Consider the following 12,288-nt stretch of genomic DNA (forward strand, 5'->3'; position numbering starts at 1 on the left):
TCCCTTGAGGCAGATATGTGATTTTTGGCTCCAATCCCAAAGAAAATCTCTTGAGAATGATCTGGAATTTATTTTTTTCTCCAGATTTTGGAGCACGAAATGAAGAATGAATTAAATTGGCAACAAACTTCTTAAAGTGAAAGACAGCATATGGCAGAGAATTTGGCATCCTTTAGGGGGTTATTCATTGGCACCATATTTACATAGTCTATGGTTACCAATAGACATCACACATTACAATTTTCATGATGATATTTTTCTTTAATATTATGGCACTAATACCTAGTCTCATTTTAGTGTGACTAAAAAGGCAATTCCTTATTCACAAGAGCATGGTATAATTGAAATATACCTTGATTTCCTTTAGAGTTTTTTAATATAGTAAGCAGGGTTAAGAACTTAACAATGTAGAAGAACTTAGTCATAAACTATAAGCCCACATTGTCTTATTAGAAGCATATTTTTCCTTCTGTACTCATAAAAACAAGGCTACTTTAGTTGTAACACTAAAAAATTTTCTGATGAAAACACCTGTTTTAATTTTTAAAAATTAGTAATGAAAATACTGTTAGTAGTACTAAGGATTGGAAAACTCTATTAAGTATTCTTTCTTCAGGGCAAGACCATATCTATAGAATGTCATACTTAATATTAGGATTACATAATCATGTCTCACTGGGGTTTTAATAGTTGATCAATCTTTTAAATCCCCCATATCATTCTCACCAAGTGGTTGTCCTTCAGATTTTGAGACCATTGTGAGGAGAAACTCACTGGTATTAAACTACATACTTACATAGACATTTTTATTTTCATTCTCAATGTTCAAAATTCTCAGTTTTTTTGTTTCCAGTGTGCTGCTACTGCTGCTAAGTCGCTTCAGTCGTGTCTGACTCTGTGCGACCCCATAGACAGCAGCCACAGGCTCCCCCGTCCCTGGGATTCTCCAGGCAAGAACACTGGAGTGGGTTGCCATTTCCTTCTCCAATGCAGGAAAGTGAAAAGTGAAAGTGAAGTCCCTCAGTCGTGTGTGACTCTTAGTGACCCCATGGACTGTAGCCTACCAGGCTCCTCCGTCCATGGGATTTTCCAAGCAAGAGTACTGGAGTGGGTTGCCATTCCAGTATTATGAGTTATTATTATACTGTTTTGTTTTGCTAGCTGTTTTCTGCAAGTTCATTTACTGAATGATAAGCAAAATTAAACCATAATTATTGTGGAAGATTTTCTTATATAAAAAATGTAATAATCAAATATGAATTATAGTCATCTGGCAAAGAAACCCATAAAAAAAAAAACCCAAGATTGAAATGCAGAAAAAATGCATTTAAAAATTGACCTTACAAAATTGCAGGTATTATACATTAAACATTTTATTCAAGTAGGAGTCTGTAATATTCTAATATGAATTACAACTGCCTTATTCTTAGAGTGAAAGTTCTAAATTTGATATATCTCCTTGGTCAAATATGCATGCGAGAGACTGCCAAATCTAACTATATAAATCCCAATCATCTCATATAGTGCAAACATAATACAGTTGCAAACCTAGAATTAGATTTTGAACTCCTTTAGTGGCATATTTAAAATCTCTAAGTCTGGTGCCCTATTGCAACAGAGGGGAAACAGAAATAACAAGGCAGTTTTGTCACTGAAAGAAATTATTTAATCCACTCCTATCATTTTCTTTGTTCCCCAAGAATATATAATTGCTAAAACAACATACTTGCAAAGCTCAGAAACATATGTACAACTAGAAATACAGAATTTATAATTTAGTGAGCAAATTGTATTTCAAGAAAAAAAGAAAGCATATTGGTATCTGGATTAAGAATCAGGGAGTCGGAGATCAAGCTCTGATTCAGCTCTCCTGATCTGTGAGACATCTGACAAATTGAACCACTCCAACAGACTCGCTCTGTTCACTTGTATCACAGAATTAGCAGTCCTGCTTTACTATTTCCAGGTCCTTTTAAGATCAAATAAGATTCCATAGGAATATATTGTTAAGTGGAATACAACTATGCAAATCTAAATGATCAGTTCTGGTTGAGTTTGAAAAGATTTTACTAGTTCATCTGGGAGTGTAGAAGAAAATTATTGAGGGCAATTCCTTTCTTTGCTCAAAGATAATTTTTATTATGACTATTAGTTATGTGCTTTGAAACACTGAATCTATTCTAATGTATCATTTTCAAGTTAGAGAAAGCACTTTATTCAATCATTTTATTTTCATTTTTTTGAATTGAGCTATAAACAATTTTAATGGTGTGGTTTTGAGCCTGATGATCTTAAACAAGAGAAGGTGAGAGAGTCTCTGATCTTTAAAGTAGCAGAAAGCTGGGGGCACAGTCCTGCTTAGAACTTCGTACTAACATGTGTTATCAATTTCAGTCAACGTTCAAAATGATGGAACTTGTTTTTAGCAAATGTTTGATATTTCTGCCGTCACACCATTATTCAAAAGATGTTCAGACTGCATCCAAGAAGACTTTCCATTGGCCACTTTTCACATAGTGAAATAGAAGGAATTATGTTGAATGAATTGGAGAAGGAAATGGCAACCCACTCCAGTGTTCTTGCCTAGAGAATCCCAGGGATGGAGGAGCCTGGTGGGCTGCCGTCTATGGGGCGCACAGAGTTGGACACGACTGAAGTGAAGTCACTTCAGTGACTTCAGCAGCAGCAGCAGCGTTGGATGAGATATGTTTTATGTTGTTATTTGGGGATGAATTATTTTCTAAAATTTAAAAAGTAATAATGCAACTTTGCTGTAACCTAAGCTATTGTATTATTGAGGAAAGTCATAGGCAGAAGATTAAGAGGATTCCTCATACTGAAAAGACTTCTATATTGGTGTGGGTGTCCACTGGACAGCAAAAGCTCAATCATTTGCTTGCATTTTCTGTACATATGGTAATGACATATTATTAGAATTATTTGTCATCTTTAGTGACTATGCCATATTATTTCTATTTCTTATTTGCCTCTCTCTAAAACTTCTTTGGCATTTGGCTCAAGGACACTGCTCTACATATCATAGTTTTAATAGGCTATATTTTATATATATTTTATTAATAATTTGTAAAAGCAATTTGTTACAATAAACTTTAGAAACTGATGAAGCAAGTTATGCATTTGTGACTATAATTTGATATATGAGTTGAAAACATCTCTAAGTGGCCATTATCAACCAAGCTAGGAAAATCTTTACTCAATATATTAGAAGAAAAATAAGCAACACAGGAAATCTTACTTTTACATGTTTAAAAATTTTCCTTATTTCCTCAACATTGTCCACTCATATCTCTCTATTGAATTGGCCACAATTATAATATGTTGCTGTATTTCCCCCAATCATTTAGATAGGGTAGGCTTTGATGTTTTTGAAAGATTATATTTAGTTTACAAAATTTGTTAGAGCATAAGTTGAATGTGCTCATATTGCCTCTTACAGAGTGCTAGTTTAAATCTGCAATATCTTTCCCAAAGGAAGAAGAAATATAACTGTACACTTGTTTCACAACTAAGTAATTCTAGTCTTACACAAATTCTTGCAGAAAGGGGGGGGGGGAAACCCACACATAAAGCTAGTGATATCTTGATATCAAACCATACAGGAATATTATCAGAGAAGAAAACAAGAGATTAGTATAACACATGAACAAAACTTCAATAACACTGGGATAATTATGAAACCATAACTGCTGCTGCTGCTGCTAAGTCGCTTCAGTCATGTCTGACTCTGTGCGACCCCTAGACGGCAGCCCACCAGGCTCCCCCATCCCTGGGATTCTCCAGGCAAGAACACTGGAGTGGGTTGCCATTTCCTTCTCCAATTCATTCAACATAATTCCTTCCTACCATAACTAGCAATGTATTAAATAAAGATACCTTATCCTGCCCAAGTTTAGTTTATTTCAAGAATGCAACATTAATAGAAAAAGCCAATCTCAATAGATGCAAAAATAAACACTTTAATTTAAATTTTTTTCTTAACATATTATGCATAGAAGTATTCATGCCTGATAAATGTATATAAACCCCTCCAAAACAAAAGAAAACAAGCCTACAAACACAATGAAACCATGAAAGCATTTCTTTCAAAGTAGAAACAAGTCCTCTATCACCATTTCAGTTTATCATTTGATCTAATGTCTTAATTTTTGAAATTAAACAAGAAAATAAGTAAAATGTAGAAAGTTCAAAAGGGGAAAAAAAAACTAAGCTGTACTTATAAAATCAAACAGAATATTCCAATTATTATTTTCATTAATCATTATTCCACTTAGACAAATCAGCTCTGAATGGAATAAGGAAGAGTAGAAATATTGGTCTTATTCTTAAAAGTATTAAATTTCATTTCACATTAAGCATAAATACATTAAAAATTTTAATCAGCTGAATGTCAAGTTTTTGATGTGTAAAGAGTAGAACTGGTTAAAGAAGAGTTGGAGAAAGTACTCTTTAGCCTGATTTTGAAGACAGAGACTATCCTTAGCTGAAATAATAGATCTGGTATGTATGATCAGTTCTAACTGGAACTCTTATTTAGGACTATGGACAAAATAGAGTTGGTCCCTGCAATGGTTAACTCATAGACCGTTGGATGTAATAGGGATCATTCTTAATGTAAATAATATCTTGATTAAAATGAAATTTGGAAAAGATTGTTATGTGTGTTTATATGATTTAATGGTAAACCTGTAGAAAAATATTCTAATTTAGTTCATTATAATATTTCTATCAGTTGGTTAGTTATAGTGTATGGAAATCTATAACCAAAACATTTTCTTTCTAATCAAAGGTGGTTCAAATCATCCTTTCTAAGAATGCTGAGGCATAGTTTGTCAATTTTCTTCAATTTTCTTTCTCCTGTTTATCCTCTTTTGCTTCCACTCTGATTCTAATTACATGAACGCTGAATACTGACTGCTAAGGTCACAGACTTTGATTTTATGAATCACATGTATGTGTTGGAGTATGTATAAGTCTTGAAAGCAAGACAGAGTGTGTAAGACACAATTACTGTTAATAGTAATTAATTGCATTTCCTATGGAAATGAATTAAATTTCAATAATTTGTAATAAGTAAATCATGTATACATGCTTTTTATGTTTGAAACTATTTTAGTCTAAAACCACATTTATTTGACAACTACAATAAAAAGTCTTATGTCTGGCTCTATATTTATCACATTATCCTGCTGCCTTTTTGTAGAATATTTGATTAAGAAGGTGGTGAAATAGATAGTGCTGAACTTGAAATTCTTAGACATTTTGAATTACATTTCTTTTGTCAGCAAACAAAATGATTAGTAATATCTCTGAGCCACTGGGGAAATGAACTCATTGTTGTGCTTCCCTTAACCCTTTAATTATGAAAGATCATGATTTTATCTATACTCATGTCAGTTGAAGAACAAAAGCAAAATTCCACTGCACGTTTCATTTTGCGGATTCTTGATGGAGTTTCATTTCAGCCAAACAACAATAATTTCATTGATTTTTTTTATGTGTATTCAGATGTTATTAAGGACCTCTGAGGGCAGTTAATGACAGCAGCTTTTGAAGAAACTGGTAATGTCATTTCTAAATCAAGATACACATGAAAGAATGTGCAAACTTTGATAGAAATACATTGAATAATGTGCAGATGAGCTGGTATTTTATAAATAATTTCCAACTACATTTAACACATGTTAGAACTAGTCCTTACCACTATTGCAGTTTCTTTTCCTTTTACTCTGTTTATCATAATCAAAATCACAAGAAAAGTAAGTGAGGATACTGCTTTCCAAGGTAGAATATTTGTGATTCTGTTTACTTTTTGTCTGTACATTTGGGTTTGCTGAATCTTTGAACTTAATGCAAAGCACATTTTCAGACTTGCCCAACTTAACTGATGTGTTTACAAATACCTAAATTACAGAGCTAAATGCAGCCTGATCTGATTTCTGAATGGTCATGGGGCTTTGGCTTAATTGACTGGTTTGATTTTTCAGCTACTTTTATTTCCCTTGCCAAACATTTTACCAGACATGCTAACAAGAAATGAAATGGTCATAGGGCTGGGAGCCAGAAGGAAAAGAGTGATAAGCAAAGGTCTGGAGAATACACAAATATAGTAACTGGCCACTGTAATTGAGAGTTTACTGTAAGAAGCAATATATCTGTGACTGTGTTCAAGAGCTGCATTGAGTTTCATGAGCATGTTATTCTTCTAAGAATTTGTTAAGGAAGAAACATAGAAACTTACTGTGAAGTAGGGGAAAACATGCATTTGCAGGGTTTCATTCATTCAATTGTTCATTTATTTCACTTCAGGTTAGTTCTCTGGAATCAGTCCTTAGATATTTGATTTACCAGTTCAGGAGAGAGAGAAGTTTTCAAGAAACCATTGAATTTTCTCTTTTTTCCTAAATACTGTTAAATCAAAGTTTAGTTATAATTTTGAAGAAGCAAGACTGGAGGCTCACGGTTTTGACTAAAATAACTTTTTAGGCATTATCAGGTTGTTTCTTGTTTTTGAAAGTGTGGAAAATTTTATTAATATTTAGCTTAAAAAACTTTATATCAGTGGTACACCAAGAGATGTATAATGTGTCTGATATATTACCCCAAATACATGACTACATCGGTCTTAATTGACAACAAATCACTGTGTCAGTTGATTTGTACATATATGAAAATCTAACAAATTTTACAGAATTTAAATAATTTCCTCACCTCTAAATAAATAAGACATACAGCTTGGGATATATTCACATACTAAATGTAGTAAGTGTAATCTTCCTGGTACTAAGCCATACTTCACAACCGGTATGAAATAAGAGTTTCACTAATGAAAGGAAAAACAAGGAAAGACAGCTATTGTCTGGCATCAAAATGGCAAACTAAACCATGATGCAGAAGAAACATATGAAAAAAATTATGCCTGCTCTACAATTATGTGACATGAATGTTTGTTAAAAATCTATTCTGTGCTCAAGGTCTCTCATGCTTAGTCAAAACTTAACTCAGGTCTTCTGGACTTGGAAAATAAGTGGGTTTTTCTTTCTTTCTTTTTTTTTGTAACATGAAAGATTTACATTTAAAGCAGTATATAAAGAAAGCAACAATAAAGGAAGTGAACTATGCTGTGGTAATATGGGTAGGTTTTGAAACCGGAGTTACATTTTACTGTAATAATTTTTTTTTAACTGCTGTAGTCTTCAGTTATTCTTTCAATTCAGAATGATCCGTAGAACTGACACGCAACAGTTGCCTCAATTATTACCTATAGTTGAAGATTTATTCTATTTGTAGATCTAAGTATCAGCATACTTAGCACTTCTGTGCATTTGTCTAGTGCTTTTCCATATATTGAATGTTTCCCTCAGTGTACATTTCCAAAGTAACAGCATAATTAATATATTCAAGTTGCAACTTCTGGTTTTATAACTTATTAGCTATGAGACATTAAATTAATATTTCAGGTTTTTTTCATATAAAAAGTGAGAATGATGATAATTAGTGTCAGTATATATAAAATAGTGAAACTAGCACTTAATAAAAATGAAGTATGTATAAAGATATTTAAATGCTTGTTAAAATGTTTAATGGTGTTTAAGACCCATATTTCTAAAATGGTTATTATAAGTTACTACCAACAGCAATTTTAATTTTATTTTTCTTTTAAAGGTAGTATGGATTTTATAACTGTTAATGTGTTAATTGAATATGGATTAAAGTGGTTTTAATTATTAGTCTTAATTATTTTGCCAATTTACACATAGGATCCATGAATGTAGGGACTTTGATTTACTTGCTTCTGAATAACCAGCCCAAGAGAAAACACCTAGCATATAGCTCTGTACATATCCATATAAAGTGTAAATAATTGTGGAATTTTTGGCTCTACTTGGGCTTAAAGACAGAAATACTTGATTTTGTATATCAGCTAAAATAAAACGCAGTTAAAGAAAGTGTCATCATTTGATTTAAGGAAAACCATGTCAAATAAGCTAATTTACATATCATATAGGTTATAGGCTCTTTTCTGGAAACAAATCTTTCTCCATTTTTTTGTTTCATTTTCTACTGAAAACTAGTTTTCTTTTTAATTGCAACTTTGCAAATTTTGCAGGACAGAGAAAAATTTATGTTTTTTAATCAGGTATATCAAAATGTATTATGTGTATTCATTGCATGGTATTTGTTGAACTCTACTGATGATTATGCATTTATTATTTATCTAAACCTAGGTAAACCTGTTATGATTGTCACAGAATACATGGAGAATGGTTCCTTGGACAGTTTCTTACGTGTAAGTAGGTACTTTACATACATTTACATATTTCCACCTTATCTTTATCTATCTACAAACATATATAAATATGGAATAAATTGCTGAATATGATAGTGGCAACCTCTATTATTATGCCTGTTAGATAATCAATGTTTTAAGAAAACTGACTTTGTTGGGACTAAAGAGTAAAAGGAAGATTGTAAAATTACATCTTTATCTTGTAGCATCCAAATGTTGATGGTTTATATTTTTAAATTAAATTTGTGTAATTTTCTTCCGTTTTTTTATTCAGACAAGATTCATATTAGTTAAAACAAAAATTTAAAGGTTCTAAAGTGAGACATAAATAAAATTGGTATAAGATAGAAACACTCATTTTTTTTTATTTAAAGCAACCTCCATCTACTATAAGAAAAAAGACCTTCTCTTTCTTACAGAGTACTGTCCTCTCAGAACCTAAGCATATGATATAATGCCTAAGGATTTTCAATCCAGAGATACCATTCCTTATCATAACTTATATACATATATATATACATGTATAACATATATTGGAGAAGGCAATGGCACCCCACTCCAGTACTCTTGCTTGGAAAATCCCATGGACGGAGGAGCCTGGCAGGCTGCAGTCCATGGGGTCGCTAAGAGTCGGACATGACTGAGCGACTTCATTTTCACTTTTCACTTTCATGCATTGGAGGAGGAAATGGCAACCCACTCCAGTGTTCTTGCCTGGAGAATCCCAGGGACGGCAGGGCCTGGTGGGCTGCCGTCTATGGGGTCACACAGAGTCGGACATGACTGAAGCGACTTAGCAGCAGCAGCAGCATAACATATATTTACATATAAATTTCAGCTGTTTATATTTATAAAAATTGTTTTAATAATTTCAACATATATTATATTCAAAGAAATTCAGAAGTTATGTGTAATTCAAGACACTGTCAATCATCAGTCACTACAAGGATAAAAAAGATTAAAAATCAAGACTTAGACCCTATTCTCAGGGTTCTTTCAGCACTATGTAGATAAGGATAGATAGATAGATAGGTAGGTAGATAAAACATATACTATAATTCATAATCATGGAAAAAATTCTAATTTGTGTATGAATGAGAAATTGTATTCTTTATTTTAATACTTATAAGGCAAATAAAGATTTTAGTAGCAATTATTTTCACAGACATATTTCAAAAACAAACATTTTACAACTCAAGTAATTAAAATATTTAATAAGCATTCTTTTAAAGTATAATAAGTATTCCTTTTAAATTATTGTTTGTTTAAATATTACTAGACATTAAATTTTTATACATCTACGTATATATGCATGCATCTATCTAGCTATCATCTATCTATTGTATAAACTATATGTTTCTATTTTAATCCAGACAGATTGGAAACTTTTCTAAATCTAGTACTCTGAATTTATCTCCTATTGCTTTCAATTTTATGATGTAAAACTCGAGGTTGGGTAGAAAAACATATACTCAGTAAATATTTTTGACTAATTTTCAACTATTTTTTATAATTAAAGATTTAAAGTTACCTTATTTGAAGTAATTAATAAAACACATGAAAACAAAAAGGAAGAATAAACATTCAATTAAGCCAATAAACATGAGAAACAGCCAGAGGATCCATTTTATTTTGTTATTCTTGATCTTAAAGTTTCTGAGAAGGAGTTTGTCTCCTCAAAAGACCAGCAAAGTTCTGGTTTTGAACCTGAAGTTAAAGAATATTAGGCAACTTCTTGCTGCAAAGTATTGTAGCTGTTATACTGTTTTGCTTTACTCTTGTATATCTTGTTTGGCTTGTGTACTTAAAACCAGGATGTATGCTGCTGCTGCTAAGTCACTTCAGTCATGTCCAACTCTGTGCGACCCCATAGACGGCAGCCCACCAGGCTCTCCCATCCCTGGGATTCAGTATAATTCAGTATATGAAAATGTAATCAAGATATGTCTTAGGAAATAGCAACACGTCTTAACTGTACATTTGAACTATTTCTCAGAAACATGATGCCCAGTTTACAGTTATCCAGCTGGTAGGGATGCTTCGAGGCATAGCATCTGGCATGAAGTATCTCTCAGACATGGGCTATGTTCACCGAGACCTTGCTGCTCGCAACATCTTGATCAACAGTAATTTGGTGTGTAAGGTTTCTGATTTTGGACTTTCACGGGTTCTAGAAGATGACCCAGAAGCTGCTTACACAACAAGAGTGAGTAACTTGTTTTCTTTTTTTATTCTTTTATATTTAACAACTTGCATTATGTTGACTAACAAATAAATAGAAGTCACATCCCAAAATGCTTTGTCAACTATGTGTGCATGCATGCCTGCTCAGCCATTTCAGTAGTGTTAGACTCTTTGCAAACCCATGGACTGTAGCCAGGCAGGCTCCTCTGTTCCTGGGATCCTCCAGGGAAGAATACTGAAGTGGGTTCCCATGCCCTCCTCCAGGGGATCTTCCTGACCGAGGGATGGAACCCACGTCTGCTGCATCTCCTGCATTGCAAACAAATTCTTTACCACTGAGTCACAGGGGAATCCCTTTGTCAACTGTATCTTCCCCCAAATGAGATTTATCCTTTAAAAATAAAATATTGTTACGTATTCTGGGAAAATAGATGGTCACTGTCCATTAAGTGAGTAATGATATTAATTCTGAAATTTCATGTTGGCTTAATGATTTTCCAAAAAAAGGCAGCAAGATTCTCATGCATCTAAATCTTATTTACTCATCTTTTCATCATGGTTGCCTTTATATATGAAAATAAAAAGTGATAACAAGCTACATGGAAAGCAGTTAGGCAATTACTATACCAAAATCTTCATTAGCCATGAGAATGGGAGGGTTTTTTTTTAAAAAAGACAGTCAACTTCTGCTGGTTTCTTCTTAATTCTAGAGGTTTATCCCTGATTAAACAAACAAACAAAAAATTCTCATTCTTTTCCGGCGTCATGAATCTCAATAGCTATTAACCTCTAAGGTTGTCAGATGGCAACTATATGTCACTCTAAGAAAGAGTTCAATATGCAAGATTGAATTTCATCTACAAGTAAAACTACAGTGATAGAACCACAGAAAGAAGCTGAGAGCCCCAGATATGTCCCTAGATGTGTTGACTTAGAAGTTAGAACTTCCTAGTAGCTTTCACCCTCGTTTGTATTTCCCATGTTCAGTTATGCTCTGTAGTAGATTACCTTTGTTCATGAATCTGTGTTTTTAGAAACTGTGTTCTGCATAAAAATGTTGCTGTTCTTACTTCATTAGATTAAGAACAAGAGAAATGTAAGAAATTTTTATATCTTGCAGCTAGTTGATTGAGTTTAGACCAGTGACTTCTACACAGCTCTGAAAATGTGAAAAAATTACACATTTTGGGGGTGTAAGTATCTTGATAGTGTCTTTTAGTGCTCCTTCTTTGACCAGAAAAATTAAGTAGCCAACATGCTGCAGCAAAGCATTTTTGTGACTAAATTATTATTACAGGGGACAACATATGCAGCAGACAATAAAATATTTGCTATCCAGAGGAAAATGGTTTTTATTTTACTCGCTACTACTCTGCATTCTGGGCTTCCCTGACAACTTAGTGGTAAAGAATCCACCTACCAATGCAAAAGATGTGGGTTCGATCACTGGGCCAGGAAGGCCCCCTGGAGAAGGAAATGGCAACCCACTGTAGTGTTCTTGCCTGGGAAATCTCACAGACAGAGATTTAGCCCTGGTGGGCTAAAGACTATGGGGTGGCAAAAGAGTTAGATATGACTTAGCAACTAAACAACAACAATAACTGTGCCTTCTACAGATACCCCTCGTAATCTTCTGATACTGTATGAGCTTTTAACATATTCCATGAAAAGTATCATTCTTGCTGGCATTATCCCTGTTACAAAAATCACCTTATCCAAAACATTTTTCCAGTTCTAATAAAAGCTATTTGTGAATAAAAGCCTTTGTCAGATGTTCTATGTTCTGGTAATTCATT

General features: G+C 33.2%; 1 protein-coding gene across 2 annotated transcripts in view; it reads left to right on the top strand.

Moving 5' to 3' along the window:
• EPHA3 (EPH receptor A3) overlaps positions 1–12,288 on the top strand; it is a 412,248-nt gene that overhangs the window by 359,710 nt on the left and 40,250 nt on the right. For both annotated transcript variants that reach the window (XM_055567856.1, XM_055567857.1), the window contains exons 12-13: positions 8,247–8,308; positions 10,305–10,514. In XM_055567856.1, coding sequence (XP_055423831.1) covers positions 8,247–8,308; positions 10,305–10,514 — 272 coding nt within the window. The remainder of the gene's footprint in view (positions 1–8,246; positions 8,309–10,304; positions 10,515–12,288) is intronic.

This window comes from Bubalus kerabau, chromosome 2 (genome assembly GCF_029407905.1).
Source record: "Bubalus kerabau isolate K-KA32 ecotype Philippines breed swamp buffalo chromosome 2, PCC_UOA_SB_1v2, whole genome shotgun sequence".
Lineage (NCBI taxonomy): Eukaryota > Metazoa > Chordata > Mammalia > Artiodactyla > Bovidae > Bubalus > Bubalus kerabau.